The following is a 20,921-nucleotide window of genomic DNA, read 5'->3' on the forward strand; positions in this document are numbered from 1 at the left end:
CTCATTAACCTTCCAGAAAGAGAAGAAGAGTTTTCTCATTCTTCCTTTACGAGCTAGCCTGCGTTGCAGACGAACTAACCTCGGGGTTTCAGGCTTGACTTGAAATTAATATGCGTTATAATAGTTCGGCTCAGTGATACTGCGACAAAAATTTCTATTTTCATGTCTATTTTTCCAAAGATAATTTACTTATTAGACGCTTATACATGTTTCGGTGCAAATTTGAACAATTTGACGTTTTGGTGGCCTCAAAACGGCCCCGCAAAACCGCAAAAAGTACCTCGGTCCGCTATCAGCTGAAACAACAATTCAAACCGGAAGACCCCGCGAAATATTAGCTGCGGCTTTTTCTGTGAGGTTACTGACTCACAAGCTCGATCGCCTCGAACAAGAAATTCTCTCTAGAGCTGCCCTTGTTTTTCGAGGAAATGGTTCATACATGGCAAGGTTGCTGTATTAAAGAAAGGAGGCTCAGGAAATCTAATACAGGAAGTTACTGTGTTCCTTACTCTGATTTCTGTTCAGGGAAGCTATGAAGACAAGTGCAATCACGTACAAAATCGGGCAAAGTTTCTAACACTGAAAATAATCAACATCCTGTTTCAGCCGAAATATCAACAGAAGATAACCTCACACCTGACTCGTCCCCAGTCGTCTCTTATGCGAAAATTGCAAGACGCGAAGGATTCCCTCCGTGCTCAGCAGTCGACTCAAGACGGACTCAAAAGACGACTGGGGACGAGTCAGACCTCACACTGAGTCGTACCAACACAGTGGCCGGCAGCCACACTATTTTTCAGCCCTTAAAAGGGCAAAGGCAATGTCCGGAGTAGTACGTATCGTGTAGCTAACCACAGTGGACCTAAAACTGAATTGCGGCAATAAAAGTCGCTCGCATTAAGTCTCATAAACAATCACTGGCTTAGACAACAGGAACATAGACGGTTCATCAAACCGTTCAGTCATAGTTATGTTCGGTACCAAAAGCCTCGATGCAAAATCCACCTTTTTGTTGGTTTAATTTCGTATAACGCTACTTGCACATGACAGGAAGTTATTAGGAGGTCTAATGATGGCGAGGACAGATTAAAATTGGATTATCACTATCTTGTACACGCGAGGACTTGTGTTTTCAGTTTAAACACGCCAACAGCCAAATATTATGTTAAAATCCGTCATGCATGTTCTAGACAGTAAGTGACCTCCAATTTTTATTCGCTTTATTTAATTTTACCATATTAGTCGTTTAAGCGGTATTAAAAGACAAGTACGCTCCTCATCAACTGGTGTTGACAGACCAGACTGAAGAAAACAAACATCCAGCCTGTTTTCTTACCGGCGGGGGAGTATTAAAACTTTTTGAGCCAAAAAGAAAACTTTCTGGCCAAAGCCATACCGTATCCGGCTTAAAGCACAGAAATTAACGATTAAATGGAGCAAACCGTGTTTGGTGATTCTTATATTTTGCGGCTTCAGGACCTGTTCCCGCAACTGGCGTTCACTTTGTGCAAAACTGTTTCCTTCGTTAAAGCCTTGAGCCGGGGCCTTGAGTTAGCCCAACCTCGTTCCCAGCGGCTCTCTCTCTCCTTACCCCCTGACAAACCAATTGTTTTCTTCTCTTCCGATTAGCATTCTCGTCTCGTCTCACGGGTAAGGGATGAAGCTGGGTGGGGGGTTACTAGAATGGTTCTGAGAAGTTAACTCAATAACGTAAAGGACCCAGACAGTAAGTTACCGATTCAATACTGGAGAGAGACGCCAAAAAATGAGTGGGGAGGATAGGGTACCGAGTTACCCTGAAACTTTGCTCTCGGAAACTGACAACGACGTTCAACTGCTTCGAAGGTTGTCCTTTTTGCTCAATTTTCTTACAATTACCCATTTTATCACTGCTGTAGCTAGTCACGGGAAACCTGTAATTTAAACTGGTAGGCAAGAAAAGAAAATATTAAAAATATATTACTAAAATCGTTCAGTAGAAGACGAGGGTCATGTGGAGCATATATATGACGACAATAGATGACGTCATAGAAGTTAGAGTTACGAGAGACATACCCCGGCCGGAAATTCGACAGCATCAACTACTGGAAGCTGAAATTAGACTCTTTGCTCACGTTTGCGACTCTTTTAACCAAAAATTATACCACGATCTTGACGTAATATATCAAACACGAGCGACAGTATTTCAGCGGGATATCCTAACACCGAGAAGAAAGTTGAAAATACGACGCGCAGCGGAGTATTTTTGACGAAATTCGGGGTGTTTGGATAGCCGATGAAACACTCGATGTCTCGAGTGTTTGATATATCTTCTCAATCGAAACAAAAACTACGAAGTAAACGGAGAAAAAAAAATCGTAAAAATCTATGCTAATTAAGACCGGGTTTCCAAACCTCCTTCACGGTTATGATTTTCTTGGTTTTAACTTAATAAATTTTTACGTACGCACCGCAATGTTCCGAAAGTAACCACCCTCGTTATAAAACCGTAGGTCGGATTCAACAGTCTTTTCCTATCGCTCCTTATGTGAGGGTCTCCACTTTCGGGTAGCTAACTCGGCGTGTACCAAATGTAAGCCGCTCTATCATGTTATGTTGATACTGAGCTCTCTAAATTTGTGTAAATATTTTCGGATACCTCAAGTACGGAATCCGTCAGCCTAATGACACTACTATATATAATTTACACCTTGTTGCATCTTTTATTTCCATTGTTTCGCATTTTTTGCGGGGGAACAACTCAACCGACCAACTGCTGACTTGCGTCTGAGCTCGCTACTTTCGCAAGTACTAACAATTGGAACTTTACAGTATTTTGGAAACACCCCTAAAGAGACCCTCAGCTTGAGAACAAAAATCCTTTTCCTACAATGATTGAATTCGTGCAAAAAAACAAACTTTGTCACCCATATACGTCTGACTTCTTTTCAGAAAAATCAAAAGTCGATTAACTTCAAAATTCTCTTTACTGTTTTTCTTAGAATTTCTGCTATCTCTTTTGAGAGAATTCGGGGCACTTGCATGACAGGCCATTATGTCCTTCATTTCTGTAACCATGAAACCCAGAACCACAATAAAAGAACGATTGCCGGCTAAAACTGTGATATAAGCGAGGCGTTGGTGCATTAAATCAACGGTCTTTCTTGATTGCTCAGAAACAACTATAATTTTGATAAAATTCAACTACTAGTGAGACAGTCTTAGGGATTGGAAGTAAAATATTGCTATTTGCTAGATATAGAACTTTGTATAGTAAACATAAACATGATAAAGGGACGACTCATGAACAGCGGTTTCAGCTGCTGTACAGTCGGATATCTGCTCACACCAAATAATAAAGTAAAAGAAAACAGTTAAGAGTAAATATTATGGACAACGAGACACTGTTTTATTTACTGCGCCGCCGTCGGTTTTCTGCTCACACCAAATAAGACAAAACTCAGAAAACTAAACACCGTAATTGACCCTCCCCTAAAAACTGGTGATAGTTGAAGATAACTTAAACCCAAACTTCAAACAACAATTTTATCCATATGCCAAGAAAATGTGATTCTTGGTTAGTAAGAAAAATGCGATAAAAAGAGTAAGAACCATTTTGCAATGTCAACAAAAATCTTTGGTTTTCATGACAACAAAACAGAAACACTGGAAATAAATGAATTTGTTTCCTTTTCAACAGATAAAAGATATCGGTCGTGCATATTATAGTAAGTGCGATAAAACTGCGACAGCAGACTGAGAGTAAGATTAGTTTTGGCTTTGGGCTTCGGAAAAGTCAAAATTGATAACCTCATTAAAAGATTCACCTATGAAGGGATCTAATTAATTTTATACTTATAAGGCAAGTTGAATAAAAAATCCTTCAGTTTGTCAGCTGTCGTCGGCTTTCTCTTCATTAAAAATATATTACCTAGAAATGTGGTGATTTTATACCGAATCAACATCAAACGTAAACACTTGTTTGTTTTTCGTGGAAAATAGGTTGTTCCTTCCGGTTGTAAGCTTTGTCATTAGCGATATACGACCCATGTGACGTGACAAGAAAGCAGAACATTGAAACAGATCATGTGACTTCCGCTTAATCTATGTTCGCCAAATATGGAGGTGAAATAGAACCCTTTTGTTCCCAAACGGAAGTGGCTCCTGTTACGGTCAATGGGTTATAAACTGACGGCACTTCACGATTTCCCTAAAGTGGTCAACACACCTTTTCCTGAAGTTGAAATCAAGTAGGAACACAGTCTCAGAGTAGAGGAACCCAATATATAGTTTGCGGTGGCGTTACAAGAGCTGCCAATTTCGTGATATAGCTGGCATCTATCCACGCACTGAGGGAGGTATTTTACGCTTATAAAAGGACAGAACTTTCACTTGAGACTCCAGTTGAGCACAAGCGGATTTCAAGCGAGTCTTCATCTATCTGTGACAAAAAGCCTGCAGCGAGAGAACATTCAACAATACTTTCGGTGCTGATTGAGCGGAGATTTTCAAAATAGTTTTCAGTATTTTAAGGAGTGCGGAGTGGAGAATGGCATACGCAGAAAAATTTGTCCCCGTTCGGACGACAGTACTTCGGCTAATCTTCGGGATTTGCTTCCTCTTCTGTTTACAAAAACCCGTAGAGAGCAGTCCGCTCAATTCAAAGAAAGTTGCAGCAGGAATTGTAAGTAACTTCTTTCTTTATTCATCAGTTCATTGTTTTTTATTTCATTTTGTGATGCTATTTATTTTTTTGCCGTTCATGCATGAAACATGGTGAAACTTGAGTCAAAATTTTCACTCTTTTTAAACCGACGCGGCACGTCTCGCTTATTTGCGTCATTTGTCACGGAAATCGCCATCTGCTGCGAAATGGTTTTTGATGTTTTTCGCTGAAACCTAAAGAAATATTAAATTGACGAAATGATAGAATTTTTGATGGAAATAATTACTGAGTGCATATAAAGAATTACGTCATTATGCCACATTTCATTTTTGGCACATATTCGAGAATTATCTCGTTCATATTCAATATGTGACGTCTCGCTTACAACTAATTTACGGGGACGTGCCTCATATTAAAAAAAATATAAAACTTGACTGTGAATTGTTCGTAAATTGGCCGTTGAACCTTAGAAAATAACTCATGCGGGAATTTTACTATAGCCCTCTCTTGCTCAGCGGTGCGTGTTTTCACGATCAACAAGTGGCTTTTAAAAACGTGACTCTCAGCCGATGCACCTGAAAAGGTCGCGAAGCAATACCCGGTGAAATATGACTTTCCTTCCTATTTGGTCGTGTCTCTCGGCTCGGAATTCCGCTTTTACGCACTGAAATGGAAATATGAGCTTTTTAAAACGAGATCTAATTCGAAGGACGATATAAGGTTGTTTTAATTTCTTTGTTTTGTGATTTATATCTGTGGAAACATACAAATTACGATGCCTGCCACTTTAAGCCATCACGTCATCGTTTCGTTTTGGGTTAATATTGTTTGGCTTGTTGCCACTTTTACTTTTGAGGACAATTAAAAGCCACTTAAAAACAACACAGTCGGCATACCTTTGACGACTGATCAAGTGCAAGGAAATTAATAGACAAAAGAAAATATTGAAACCGCAAGACCTGGTAATGTTACCCCAAAAAAGCTCTTTATATCATGCAAAAACATCAGGAGCCATAATCGGGCTCCTGAAAACATACCTATGCAAGCAGAAAATAGTATTTGCTTTCTTTCAGCATTTTGACTGTAGAAAAACTGCATTTTAAGTTTAGCGTCATCTATATATGGCTTTATTCCAAGTATTTCTTCTTATATTTTTTTCGCGTTTTTTTATGTAATCTATTTTTAAGGAAAGTTGGTGTGATGTCTCACATCTTTAGATGTAGCTCGCAAGCATGTAAAACTAGCTCATTAAAAACACCCAATATAAATAAGGCAACAAATGCTTTGTAGACATGGTTGTATATTTATTTTAATATTAAAAATTATTATTCATTTATTTATTCATTTATCTTATGTCATATAATTTTTCTTTTGTGCTACAGGATTATTTAACAAGATTTGGCTATTTAGTCAACGATGATCCGAGAACGGGAAAGCTAAGAAGCCAACAAGATTTAGAGAAATCCATTAAAATGCTTCAGCGTTATGGTGGCTTACCGGAAACAGGGAAACTAGACGCGGCTACCATTAAGCTCATGGGGGAGTCCCGTTGTGGGGTGTCGGACTTTGGTAAAACGGACAACACGCGAAGAAAAAGGCGGTACACACTGCAAGGGACACGCTGGCAGAAACCCGTAAGTTATTTACCGTCTTTCATGTTTCTTTTTCACATTTTTATGGCTCAATTCCTCAGTCGAATTGGATGTGAATTATTAAAATTATGAAGTGTCAACTATTGTAGCTCTATAGATCTATATTTCAACTCAAATTGTTTGCACCTGTAGACCAAAAAAGAGACCTTTTAGGCCAATTAAAAAAAGCAAATGTTTCTCGTCCGGATTTCTATAAAAAAGAAAGCAGGCGGGCGCTTTTTTTGTTATTTGCTATTTCCTCCATCATCAAATTCTCCAGAAGCGAACTTGCAAAATAAATCCTGACCTCTCCAGTACGGTGCTAACGTGCCGAGGCTTTAAGAGTTTGGCCTGAGATCGTATTAAAACGCAGACAAAAGCCATGTCTTACAGCATTTGCTTTGTACTTAATTGAGGAGTAACGCCTGTTGGTTTTTGTTCGTTCCAACTTTTCCAATAACAAATATTAAAAATAAGCCCCAAAGAGAAACATTTTTTTTTTTTTTTTTACTTGGCCTTAGAGACGAAGTACAGTGTTATTGACTTCCTATGGGAATCCCCATGCATGTCAAAACCATTCCTATAAAATAAATTAACTTTTAAAATATTTAAAGATAAATTCAAAGAAATATTTGCCAATCAATTACTTTGGACTAAAGATGCGCTGGGAATCTCGCAATCAGCTCTCGAACTTTATACTCGTTTTTCTTCCTCGGTACCAGAGATATTTTTTGCCCCTTGCGAGTTGCTCAGCGATTCAATAGAAACTTGACGGACCGAAAATCTCGCATAAAAGGCCTCCGACACCCTAGAAATTGGCGGGGAAATATTATTATTATTCTTGTTCCAGTTTTCTTCATTGCCTATACCCTATGGTCAATGCCCACTTATAAATATATAATTATCTTTCTCTTATTCTGATTTTAACAGGAACTGACGTACAAGATTAAATCTTTCACGTCAGACATCAGGGACACCCAAAAGCAACGGGAAATCTTTAGAAAGGCGTTTAAATTATGGAGTGATGAAACGAACTTGAGAATCAACGAAAACAGATATGCCAATGATAAAGACGTTGATATTCACATTAGTTTTGAGACAGGATATCACAGCGACGCGTATCCATTTGATGGAGCGGGAGGAACTCTGGCACACGCTTTCTATCCTCACAACAACTTAGGTGAGTAAACGAGGAAAAGGGGTGGGGGGGGGGGAACGAACGAGCGAACGAACGAACGAACGAACGAACGAACGGACTGACGGACGGACGGACAGACGGACGGACGGGCGAACAGACTTACGGACGGACTGACGGACAGACGAACGAAAAACGTGATATGCAAAGAACGCTGCATTCTGGTATTCAACATTTAGATATCTTACTCCAACATACCATAAAACTCTGATGAAAATTTCCAGGGCTTATTTTTGTTCAAAACGCTCTGCGGTGGGCTTATTTTATTTGGTTTTATTCGGAAAAAACTCTCGTTGTTCTTGGCGAGCCTTTATAAAAAGCGGTTAACCAACAGAAAACGTTTTTCAATCGTCGCATATTAGCACTGAGCACTTCATAATGGGGTTTCCATGGAGAAAAAGTTTTAATTTACCATGACCTCTCTTGTCAATAATGTAGTCTAGGCCAAGAGGAACCGAAATCATGGAAAGGTAAAAATCTTTTATCCTCTGTTGCAGGCTTATCAGGTGACGCGCACTTTGATGATGGTGAACGCTTCACCACAGGAACAAACGATGGCATCAACTTGGACTGGGTGGCGGTTCACGAGTTTGGACACAGTTTGGGCCTGGAACATTCCAACGTGCGGGAATCCATCATGTACCCATGGTATAAAGGCTATAAACCTGATATCAAGCTCACCTATGATGACATACAAGGGATCCAAGCCCTTTACGGTGAGTTGTAGTCAGAACTAGCGTTGAAAGAATTGTATGGAATTCTAATTAATAGGGAGAATTTATACTAGTTACAGATAAGTTAGAAAAGGGCTAATACTGATGAAATTCTGATTCGAGTCTGGGTTCATTTTTTTTAGGAAAACGTACACGGCCAACAAATAGTGCCGAGAAGCCGAAACTAACAACGACCCAACCTCCCATCCCTGAGGAAAACGATGTCTGTTCCATGACGTCATATGACGCGTTCTTTCTGGCGCCTGATAAGAAAACGTACGCACTCAAGGGTACTCAGTACTGGATCATCTCCTCTGGGAGTGGGGCAGGGTTGGAGAGTGGGCCTCATAAGGTTACTGACTTGTGGAAGGAACTTCCAAACAAGATTGACGCTGCTTACATGAAAAGCTCCAACAGGCTGGTCTTCTTCAGCGGATCTAAGTAAGTGCTTTTCATTCACTTCATTTTTTTCTCTCAGTTTAATTGACTAGTTTTCTGGTGCTTGAAAAATAGTTGAATATAATGGCCACCGGAAGACCCCATATTGTTGGCAATGCCAACTTTTGCCTCACTTTTTAATAGTTGGACGTATAGAGCGATTTTCACTTGAGTGTCGAAAGTAATTCGCATTTGCTTTTGTATTGCAATACGTACGCTTAGTGATTGGTTTAAAAAATTCGCGCCCTTTTCTGAGCCACTCAGAAGTAAAACTAAAACCAATCGTAACTCGCTCGCACACGTTTTCCCGCGCTTCGCACCGGCTACTTGCATTTGCTTTGAGTTTTGATTGGTTTACTGGATTGTCAGTGTCCTTGGTGATTGGCCAGAATGATTATGACTTTGGTTTTGGTTTTACGATACTCAATCGAATAACGCTCTATAATCTAAAGTATTTACCAAAGATAGCAGCCTAGTCCGGAACGAAAGAATATTTTTTAGATAAATCTCCAGGCAGTATAATTGCTATCATGTAAGAAGGTCCTAATTTTCCTTTTTGGTTTTCTCCAAAGGGTTTGGCAGTATTACTACAGAAGTGAACGAGATACGTACCACATCGAGTACGGCAGACCGCGCAGTTTTTCTGAATATGGACTGCCAATGGACTTACAAGGCATGGATGCCGCCTTTGTTTGGGGAAGAAACAGTAGAACATATTTTTTCAAAGGCGACAAGTACTGGCGTTACAGCGGACGTAAGGTTGATTACGGCTACCCCAAAAGCATCAGTGTTTGGAAAGGACTGCCTGCGAATATTGATGCCGCAATGAAGTGGAGGAATGGAAAGACTTACTTCTTCACCGGAAGTACATACTACAGATTCGATGATTGGGAGCTTCAAGTCGAGGCTGATTATCCCAAGAGTATTGCCTTGAAGTGGATGCGTTGTGAAAAGGACAATCTGGGCGCGATTACGACCACCGAGACACCAAGTCTGGCGCAGGCGCAAAATTCGACCCAAGGATATGGGTGCGACCACGTCCACGAGCACTCGTCTGGATCAGCGGTCTACCCAAGTCTTGTCACGCTCTGTTCTTTACTGTTGGTCATTTTTAAACTGAACTTTTAGGAGGTCTTTTTAAGTATTTACTGATCATTTCCCGGCAAAACGGAGAAACGAGTAACGTAAAAGGGTCGTAAAGAAAGATTTTTTAAAAACGCACTCTTTTCAGCAAAGAAGTCTCTTTCAGCCGTTGTGGGTCGTCACGCACTCTCAATCTTCACAGTTGGGGGGTGGATTGCGTGACAAACAAAGTGCTTAATTAGCAAATATAACAAAAGGACCGGAGGGTAAAGAAAAAAATCCGGAGTTTGGTTTCGTTTTCTTTTCACATTTTTGCCCAGCTGCAAGCCTTGAAATTAAAGTAGGGTAGTTTTAAAAGCTGCTAGTTTTAGCATACATAGATCTGAAGAGGAAGAGTTTTGATCATGGAACGATATTCACTGTTGTTGTTTTTTATAAAAAAAGACTGTATATAATGTAGTTTTTTACAACTTTGGTGTATATAGTTGAGGCATTTAAAAGATGCCTAATACCTGTTAAATTATGAAAAGTACTGATCATAAATAATTTATAAAATAGCAAAATATCTACTATATTAGGGTCGTTGATTTTAAAACAAACGTTATTCAAGTTTCGTTGAGAAAATGTTATCTAACAAATAAGTAATTCTGATTTGCCAGCTTATAAAGATGTTATTATTTATTTTTGTATTGCAAGTAAATATGAATAAATTATTTTATGTTGAACGTTTAGTCAGTGCCTTTTTGAAATTTCATGAGCCATTTCCCCCCTCCTCCCCCCAAGCAGCAATCCTTTTGGTTAGCACCAGCTGACCAAAAAGATCGCATCCTCTGGAGGTGAGAGTGTTCAACATTAGGAATAGAGTTACTGAGGGGAGGGTTAATAATTAATTGGTCATACTTGTAGTTTGCACAAGCTTTCCTGAAGACAAGCTGGGTGTGGGGCACATATGAAAATTACAAGATTTATTTGTGCCTATTTGGCTGATTGTCTTTTTGCAACAGTTCAATTCACAGATACAATGTAAACACTCATCCTTACTTTCTCCCCCCCCCCCACCACTCCCACAACACACAATGCGAAACACCCAAATCATGAGGAATGGCCCAGACTTCAGGATACTAATGCAAATTAGTCGGAAATAGTTGTCATGAGTGTCTGAAAATTAGTATAGAACAACGTTTACGCTATAAATTCCTTTATTTCGGATACACAAATTCTCTAATGTCTTGAATGGATACTGCAATCTCATGTTTGGAATGGCCTCTTATGCAGGTCACACAATCTTTTTCCGCACAAGGGGAAAGAAAGCATGATGAGGAATGTGTGACGAGCTGTCTGCATAGGAAGATATGTTTGGAATATTAAGGTCTACTTTCATACTTTCTGTGTCTTTTCTATCATTTGACTGAATGAATGTTGAGCAAGAAATATGTCAAAACTTACGATATCTTTTACGATAAACTTCACTCGTTGTACAAAATTTGACCCCTCACACATGAGACTACCAGTATAGAAGGTGTGCTGTACTTGAAATTCTGTCCATGTTTTTGATTTACATGCAATTTTCTGTCAATATTTACAAATTCTGACAGGTGAACATTGCTAAAAAGTCTCCTGGATATTCTGTACAGTTCAAAAGCTCTGCTGAAAATGTACGTTATGTACAGCACATAACAATCAGTTACACTGTGATGTAACTACCAATTTACTAGAAAAGCCAACAGATCATTGGAATTACCAGCAGCACTGACATCCACATCCTGAAAGAAACCAATGAATCAAAATGTACATAAGTACAAATTCCAATTACCGTATTTATTCGATTAAGTGCCCTGGGCGCTTATTAAATTTTTGGACCTTTTTATGATCTTCAGCAAATATTAAGTTTATATTTGTAACAAAACAATAAATAATAACAAAACGTGAAGATGTACCAAAGCAGAAATTTAATTGTTCATTGAAAGTTTCTGTACAATACTAAGAAAACTCGGTCATGGGGGAAGTCTTCTTAGTAGTACATAGTCAATTTCAATAATCAATACTCCCTTTATGGACTTCAGTTTTTTTCTGGGATAGGGGTGGGCGCTTAATCGAGGCTGGGCGCTTATTAACTTTTCCTACCTTCAGGGTGGGCGCTTATTTGAGGTGGGTGCTTATTCGAGGTTGGGCGCTTAATCAAATAAATATGGTACATTCGGTACATTCAACTTTACTCAGCAAATAATGCACAAAAAGGGCATCCCATGATATTTGCAGAGTTGTCTATAAAGAAAGGTTCAACTGTAAAATCCAACCATTGATAAAGCACCCAAAATCACAATCTCATGCCAAAATCTGTGTTTTGGTAGTGGTGTACCACTGGGACTGTGAAATCCTTGCCCTATGCCACCAGACTATCTTTAGCTACACTTTGCAACCCAAGCTCAGTCAATATAGGCACCAAGATCCCTACCCTATCCTAGACTCTTCCAAATTTCAGTTTGGGAAACTAAACCCTCTATAACATTTGCCCGCAAATGATACACTTCTCTACAAGTAGATAAAACATATCCAATTTCTATACCCTATCATAGACTATAAAATGCTTGACAATCATAGCATAATTTCACAGCAGCCCATACTCAACTAGCGTATATACAGTACATGCAATGAGAGTAACCCCCACCTGGGGGGGCACTCCCATATATGAGCTCCCCCACCCAGGGGGGGCACTCCCATATATGAGCTCTATAGGTATGTGCCACTGTGAAGGGAATGGTTTTCAAGCAGTTAAACTGTTTAGTATGGGATAGGGTATAGAAATTAGAGGGTTTTGGTCTAGAAAAGGGTATCATTTGCCCAGAAACTGATGAATGGTATTATAAATAAGTCCAGAATAGGAAAAGTAACTCAGAAGACAGAATAACAGACAGAATAATCAGGGTTCAAAATAGCAGCCGGCTGTCGGCGGTAGCCGGCACTCTGACGACACTTGCCGGCTACTTTTCACCGAAGAAATTGAAAATATCATGCCTTGATCGGCCAACTGAAATAAAAGTTGCGGTAATGTTGAAGTAAACATTCCATATCAGAAAATAAAGCAGCTACAGGGCTAGAAAGAGCGACTCAATGGTCGCTAATGTGACCAAAATTTCATCTTTGTCGACGAAAACTTCTGGTTTTACGGTTTAGTCGCCAATGTGGCGACTTCATTTCTGTGTTAAGATGAATAACGGGCCGCCCCACCTTCTCAGGTATTGTGTCCCTCCAGAAAATTATATTGAAGATCTTATTTGCTTCTCAAACATTCAAAATAAGAAAAGAAGTCACATTGCTCCAATCCATTCTTTTGCTTTGCCGTAAAATATTGTATCACTTCGGAAAACTTACAAATGGCCGACTGTGTTTGAAATCGCCCCAGAATGCATCTGGGTACGTCATGTATGCAGATGGATTGTGTCCCTTGAAAATGCATAGCTCTCTAACAGCCGGGAAAAAATGAGCCTTGACAAAAAAAGCCGACAAATTCAGGCTAAAAACGAAATTTTATTTTGAACCCTGTAATAATAGTAATACAGCTCTTAAAAAATGCAAGTCTGGGAAAGGGTAGGGATTTGGTGTCTAGTCTAGTATAGGGTTGCTAAATCAGCTGAACAAGGTCTGGTATAGGGTACCCCCCCCCCCCAATGGAGGAGGGAGGGTACTGCTATTTTCCTTTGTACAATGTACTCCTGGCTTAACTTACTTTTACATCAACAGCAGAAGCCTCTTTGGAATCACCTTCCTCCTTCTGAGGTGAAGGATCACTAGGTAATGACGATGGTGTCTCTGACTCAATATTCACAGTAGTTCCTTTTGGAGGAGTTTCCGTCAAAAACCCCTCTTTGCTTCCTTTTGAATGTGTCTCTGATGTGGGACTTGGTTTACTCTCCTTTTGTGGCATCTCTAAAATAGGAATCACTGTAATGTCGGATTTTGGTTGCGTCTCTGAAACAACACTTGTTTTAGTTTCCTTCGCTGGTGTCTCTGCAACAAGACTTGCTTTACTTCCTTTTGGTGGCGTCTCCGCAGCAAGACTTCCCTTGCTTCCTTTTAGCCGTGTTTCTGACACAAGACTTGCCTTACTTCCTTTAGGAGGCGTTGTCGAAGAGAGGCTTGCTTTACTTCCTTTGTGTAGCGACGAGGACAGACTCGCTTTGCTCCCTTGCATGCTACTTGCAGGGCTGTACTTAAGACCATCAAAAATAAATTCCTTCCTGGACAATGGCTCTGATCCTGGAATACTTCCACTGTGGCTTGTGTCTTTAGACTCCATGTCAAAGTCACGGCGTTCCCTTTTTTTATGCTCAGCAATAGCAGCTGCTGTCGTGTTAATTGTTTCAAGGTCAGCTTCTAACATATTTTTTAGTTGTTCTTCTAGCTCCCCCTCTTCCAACAATAACTGCAGATCTTGTTGACTCTTTACCAAGTAAGAAAAGAAAATATTTGCAAGACAGTGAATTGATTGGTTATACAGGTTGTATTCATCTTCAGCTAATTTGTAATTTAGCAATTTTGGTGGTTTCATGACAGATGGTTACTCTGGTATAAAGTACATTTGTCTACAATGTACATGTACTTGCTAATCACCAAAATCCCAAAGACTAGATCAGCTTCAATCTGAATCAAAAGTGTTGCCACATTGTCATTTAAGGCCCCCACATAATATAGTTTGGTCTACAGTGTAAATTCACCCTTTCATCCCTTTCCCCCTATCAATGTTATAGTTTGTTTTTTAAAAGCCCTTTCCAACAATCATACAACATTGGATGGGGGAGGAGAGGGTATTTTGGCAGAGTGTGATGAAATTTAAAAACTAGTCAACCCTCCAAGTTTATTTTTTCCTTAGTGGCCATTTCGCCACCAACTGCTCAAGTTTGTTCGCCAGTGATAAATTTTAGAAGCTCACACTTTCAATCCTTCTTCTCAATTTTAGTCGCCAGGCTGGAGACTTTGGTTCCAATGTAGTTGCCAGCTCCAAAATTTCAGTCGCCATGGCAACTAAAATGGTCTTAACTTGGAGGGTTGCTAGTAGTAATTTTGTCATAAAAACAGTAGAGCAAAGTCAATGTGTCAACCACTTTTGACTCGGCTGGATTGTAGCTAAATTTTAAAACAGCTCAGACTAAATCTTGCAAAAGAAATGTATCACTTAATTTGGAAGCTGCCAAAACAGTAACCTTAAGGTACATGTTGTGCAGTATGGTAGAAAAAATGTGAGATCTCATCATAACTACATGCACACAGCTTAAACAATGCAAACTTGTTGACTCTAGACACTCACTCTTGTTTCCCAGGACCATGGAGATGAAAATTGATCTTTGGAATGGATCTGATCCTATTAAAATAACAAAACAAAACAAAAATGATAAATTATAAAAAAATAAATAATGATTCTGGATATGCTCACATAATTTATGAAGAAAAATCAAGAAGTGACCAATGCATAGATTTGGGAGGTGTTATTTTTTTCTGGCTGGAAAACATTCAGCTGAAATCATTCTTCTCACACACAGCTAGAAGCCTGGTGCTAGTGCATAAGGATCTACCTTATTACATGAAATTTTCACAACACGTTAATTTCGTGAATTTCACAATTTCAAAAAATTCGTGAAATTAAAGTGACACGGACAACAAGTGTAAGATGATGCGAAATTAAGTGAATCACATTACATGTATGTCAAAAATCAAGAAAGAGTAAGTTAATAGTCAATTGACTCAAGAACAACAATTCATGAACGATAATAGTAATAAAAGAATAACTGACATTGTGAGAACTGCTCTGTTGTTGCCGTTCAAGTTTTTTTGAGTTTTTGTTAATTTTGACATTATTGTTCCCTTGATGAAGTTGTTTTATTTGATTTAAGGGCATTTTAAATAATATTTCCAAGGAAAGGTAAATTGTGTCTTACTCAAAAACGAGAAATTAAAGTGATTCAAAATACAAAATTTTCGCAAGATCGCGAAATAATTTAAGTGTCGCAAAATATGCGCACCTTAAAATCGCAAAATTAACATGTTTGGAAGTTTCATGTAATAAGGTAGCCTATGTGGCTTATATAAGGTTCAGTTTCTTTTCTGCCATCCAGAACTGCTTCACCTCCCAGACCACCCACCCACTGACCCTTTTCAGAAGATGGAGGTTGTGGAAGTTTGTCAGATGAGGTCTTTTTTATCCCTTGTGTATGTAGGTCAACCTTGCATGGGTCTTTAAACTACAGTTGCAGCTTTTTATGTTTACATTTTATTTCAGAAACTGACTGTTTTGTTGCATGTCTTTGTTATGTTTGCGGTTGTACAAACATGTACATGTACAGGTACTTAACAGAGATCAGCTTAGCATAGGTCTCAATTGTATGGGGGAAGTTGCTACTGCTAAGTTCTGCAAGTAACAACACTTTTTGTTAATATGTGATGAGGTTTTGGAGTAAGGTTGTTGGAGGTTCTTCTTAGCTAGTTTCATAAACCGAAAGTCAAGTTCCTTTGATTACACTTCTTTGTACTTTCATTAGCTAGGTTACTTCTTTATGTACTTACAATCTTTCTGCTATGATTTACTTAATAGGGTTGCTACTTTTGGCACTTTATAGTCAAACACTTTCAGAGTATAGTCAATAAATGCTTGAAAAATTATCAGTGGTATACAGTACATGTAAAATTAATAACTTATCATGGTTTATAGAAAGAACATGGCTGCTTCATTCTTCATTCTGTCGAAACACAAAATCACCCACATGCAACACACAACTGATTAAGATGGTTTTTGCCAAACATTCAAGCATTACAGGCAAAAATAAAATTACCAAAGAGATCTCATAGCATGGTAACAGTTTGAGCACAGCTAACAAAAGCCTACCAAACTTTAGCTCTCCAGCTGACCCCACCAGAGAAAAATGGATTTGAAATTATCTACATTAATTTCAGTTAAAATGGACGTTTCGCTCCAGTTTAAAACAAAATGGCACGCATTTTAAACATTTTTATGAGGTTTGACTTTAATTTTCTTGAGAACGCTTTAGAGTTTTATCACGGGGTCACTTAGACAAATGAATTTCAATGAGATGTTTTAAATAGTATATAAAATGTTACCAAACTATAAGTAGATTTTTGGTACTTCATTTTTGAACTCACGATCATTGCTCAAACTTTCAGCGGAATCCATCTTAATGTGTCACACAACTTTGTATTAAAGTACATTGGCCTGTCCCACGTGTCACAACAATAACAATAATTATTATTGTTGTGACATGTGAGACAGGCCAATTGTTAGAATTTTTCAGCTACTGTTTTTGTCCAAAGCTGATAATTTCAATAGCTTTTTTCATGTTGAAGCCCTCGGAGGTCTCTACGATCGTATATGCCATGATTTTGGGAACTGTCTGCACAGGTGACTATCTTGACATAATAACAGTCTATTTTTAAATAAGGGCCATTTGTTGTACCAAGACAGGTCATACCCTACTAAAGTTGGTTGCGATGTTGATCACAGCCAGTCAAAGTACATGTGGTGTTCATAGCTGGTCAATTAGCCCAGTACCTGGCCCTTAATGAAACCCCTGAGACAGTCATTGCAAAACTACACTGTATGCTTTCATTTACAGGGCTTGAGACTAACTTTTTAACTCACTGGTTTACTGGCTAGTGACATGTCAGATTTTACTTGCCAAAAGTAATTTTTCACTAGTCAGGTTTATTGATTTCTATGAAGAACGGTTGACTTTTCCGAGTTTTTCACTAGCCAAATGGCTAGTAGTAATGCTAAACCTGGTAGCCAAAACCTAAATTTTAGTAGTCTTTGGCTAGTTGGCTACCGTTAGTCTCGAGCCCTGATTTAGATTGTGCATTTCAGAAAATACACACACCCCCATGGAAGGTCAATGGAAATTCCAAGGGGGGTGGGAAAGTCTCAAACACCAATATTTTTAAAGGAAAGTACAAACAAATTTCTGGAGGGGTGATGTTTCAAGCCAAAATCCTTCTGTGGGGGAGGAATGGATTTTTTTGGGGAAAACACATTATTACACTGGTTCTCAGGCATGGGCTGTATCAAGTTATTTTAAAGGTTTTCCAGAGTTCCAGGGTTTAGTGAGTCTTTAGACATTACATGTACATATAAAGGGTGGCGAGTGATCCTTCAAAAAGTGTACGTCTCGAACAATTTTAGCCAAATTTCAGGGGTCTCATCATCTCAATTGTTTGAGACGATGAGACGAGACTCTTGGAGTCTCAATTTCTTTTGCAAGGCTAAGAAAGTCTAGGGGTCGCAGAAAAGATAACAGTCTCACCATCTTGCAAAGTCTTGAATTTACCTTTCTCAGTCACCCCTAATGTACATTTGGGTGAAGAGGAATACATGTACAGCAGGGCTCAAAATAATTTTTGGATAGTTGCCGGTCATGTTGACCGTCCAAACCCAGTTTAGCTTGGTCACGTGTCGTTTTTGACTGGTCAAAATATTGAAAATAGTAGTCACTTTTGCATTTTGTCGATGGTCTTTGTTCGCGTGATAGAAAAGGACCCGTCATCTCCACCGTTTTGCTTGCCATTTTTTTTTCTATTTAGTTTCTTAGTATCCTTGTAAGATATGATAGCAACAGGTCAATTAACTGAGACAAAATGCAAACATCTGTCACGTTAACGTTGTTTTCCCTCTTTCGCGCTCAAATGAAATACCTTGTTACCAAGCTTTGGATGTTTTTCCGTGCCCGTTCTTTTCGCTGAAGTTTCGCATTATACTAAATTTTACAGTCAATCTATGTCACGCGCGACCAGTGATTCCAAATTTTCAAACAACGTGACACAGTTTCGCTTTCCATATTTGGGCATTTCCTTGTGTTTCTGGAGATTTCAAGAGCGATTTGGGAAATCGAAAGGAAATTTTGAATTTCGAAGGGAATTTTCAAAATGTTGCGACCTGTTACCGTTAATACCTTTGGTCGGGAATTCAAGCCAGGTAGGCCTCTCAACAAGGAAACCAGAAGACAGATAATCGATATTTATTTGACTGGAGAGGGACCGACAGCAATATCAAGAGAAGTTTGTGTAAGTAAAAGCACAGTTCTTGCTATCATTCGACAATATGAAACGTTCGGAACATTTGACGCCTTCAGTCAAGGGGGTCGATCTCATCATTCTATACTTACGGACGATATTCTTGAATCTATCGAATTGTTTAAACTAACAAAACCTAGCATGTATGGAAAGGAAATTCGAGCAAGATTACTGAATGATGGAATATGTGATATGCGAAGTGTTCTGGCTTTGTCCGTGTTATCTCTGATCACGAAATCTTTTATTTCAAGGCAATAATCACTTGACACATCACATGTATCCTGTTGTTCGCCGACTTCATTAGGTTGCATTGTATGAATACAAGCGTTGAGTTGCAAGCCTTCCTCTTGTTTTCTCGACACGGGAAACCCACGTCGACAGAACTTATACTCGCGGGGAAGAAGGTCGCCGACTTCTCCGTTTAACTCTCCTCGCACTTGAACAAGGAACGAATGGATAAAACTACGTGGTCTCTCTATAAAGCACAGATTGTCTCCCTTGCAATTTCTTATCTCCATGAATATTGTATCCATTTTTCAAAGAGATCTCTGAAAAATCGCTTCCATTTTTGCAAATTTCAATGGAAACCACGATTTTCCCATGTGATCTCCGTTACATCACTGAAAGTAGCGTGTGGATTGGAAGACTTCGATCACATCTTCAAGATACTGGTCGCGCGTGACGTAGATTGACTGTAATACTGACCTGAACAGAACTGCACAGATCAATAAAAGACATATCATATTTTTTCGAATTGGAATGACATTTATATTTCATGTATTTCAGATTGGGAATTAAAGGTAAGACTTTGGAGTTACTGTGGTTTTAACGTAGAGGTTGCTCTGATACTGCGTATTAAATCGCTCCATGAGTAAAGGTTAAATAAGATGTTAGAATTAACGTTATACATTGGCATAACAATTTTTTGGGGTCTGGTGCATGGCCGGTCAAAATGACCGGCAAATCTAACGTTTGTCCGGACAAATTGTCATCTTGGCTGGACACTGTCCGTTGACCGGCCGTTATTTTGAGCCCTGTACAGTCAAACACTTTAATTTGGTCAGTCTTTTTCCTCTAAGGTGCCTAATTAATAAGGTGCTGTAGGGGTATGTTATTGTACAGACTTTTCACATACCATAAAACAGAAACAGGAGTCTTGAAATTAAGTTCTCAAAATGTCAGAAATAATATAAAATTATTGACTGCTAAACTAAATGAGTCGTGAATCAAAACGACAAACATTGGAATAATATTTTTGGTTCTCCTAAAATGTTATACTGATAGAAACGTATAAAATATTTTTTTTCGATGGTTTGTACGGATGTACAATTCAGAACCCAGAGGCTATAAAAACTTCCCGCATCTGTTTGATATTATGCAGTTTATAATCTTTAAAGCTGCCACACCCAAAACACTTGATGAATCACGCTTCTTGACGATCGAAGAACAAATTTATGTGTGACAGTTTATTAGAATTTGTACACAGGAATTTTTAAGGAATTTTCACTTTACCTTCAGCAAATAGCTGTCTTAAAAGGAAAAACAATGTTTTCGGAACGTACTTAAACAGTTAACAATTTTACTACAAACAAACCTTGATGATAAAGACAACAAAAGCTTACCGTGACAGATGCTATGCTGTCTCGCGGGTTAAAAGTGTTCGGCTCTGACCCCGAAATTCCATGGGCCAACCTCAACACGGGAAACCAGTCGGGCTTTCTCGTTGAAAAAGAATCGTCCAAGTAATATTGTTTTCTTACTTTAGGACCAACCATTCGTTCGTCTAAAAGCTTATCCTGTTCGTCAGGGCTCAGTTTATCCCATTTGCCGCCTTGTTCGGCCATTATTTCGCGTTGTTCGGTGATAATTCTTCGACTCATGTGATTCAATGACTCAAAGTACGACATAACATATTCGTTCATGTCTTCCACATCGCCAACATACTTGTTTTTCGGTTCAAAAGAACACCTCATTGTTTCAATTTTCGGTTCACTTGGAGTCTCCTCGGCGCTTGAGTCCTCCATTTCGTCGAAATCTTCAGCAAACGCCTGTTCTATAGCGGCCGTCACTTCCGCTTCTGAGATAATGGCCGCCATGTTTACTTTTTCTGTGGCTTTCATTCACTGAGGATTACTCTTTGTTGT

General features: G+C 39.0%; 2 protein-coding genes across 2 annotated transcripts; one reads left to right on the top strand and one right to left on the bottom strand.

Moving 5' to 3' along the window:
- Window positions 1-4,185: 4,185 nt before the first annotated feature.
- LOC144635186 (matrix metalloproteinase-25-like) lies at window positions 4,186-10,430 on the top strand. Its single transcript, XM_078494265.1, has 6 exons — window positions 4,186-4,663; window positions 6,028-6,279; window positions 7,207-7,456; window positions 7,969-8,187; window positions 8,328-8,625; window positions 9,195-10,430. Exons 1-6 carry the CDS (start codon window positions 4,529-4,531, stop codon window positions 9,748-9,750), a joined length of 1,710 nt encoding a protein of 569 aa, XP_078350391.1. The 5' UTR covers window positions 4,186-4,528; the 3' UTR covers window positions 9,751-10,430.
- Window positions 10,431-11,060: 630 nt separating this feature from the next.
- On the bottom strand, window positions 11,061-20,910 carry LOC144635201 (uncharacterized). The gene is made up of 4 exons (XM_078494281.1): window positions 20,400-20,910; window positions 15,011-15,064; window positions 13,433-14,146; window positions 11,061-11,468 (listed from the first exon to the last, which is right to left on the bottom strand). Exons 1-4 carry the CDS (start codon window positions 20,895-20,897, stop codon window positions 11,406-11,408), a joined length of 1,329 nt encoding a protein of 442 aa, XP_078350407.1. The 5' UTR covers window positions 20,898-20,910; the 3' UTR covers window positions 11,061-11,405.
- Between the last annotated feature and the right edge of the window lie 11 nt (window positions 20,911-20,921).

Source organism: Oculina patagonica, chromosome 13 (assembly GCF_052425735.1).
Source record: "Oculina patagonica isolate OP01 chromosome 13, crgOcupat, whole genome shotgun sequence".
In the NCBI taxonomy this organism is placed as follows: Eukaryota; Metazoa; Cnidaria; class Anthozoa; order Scleractinia; family Oculinidae; genus Oculina; species Oculina patagonica.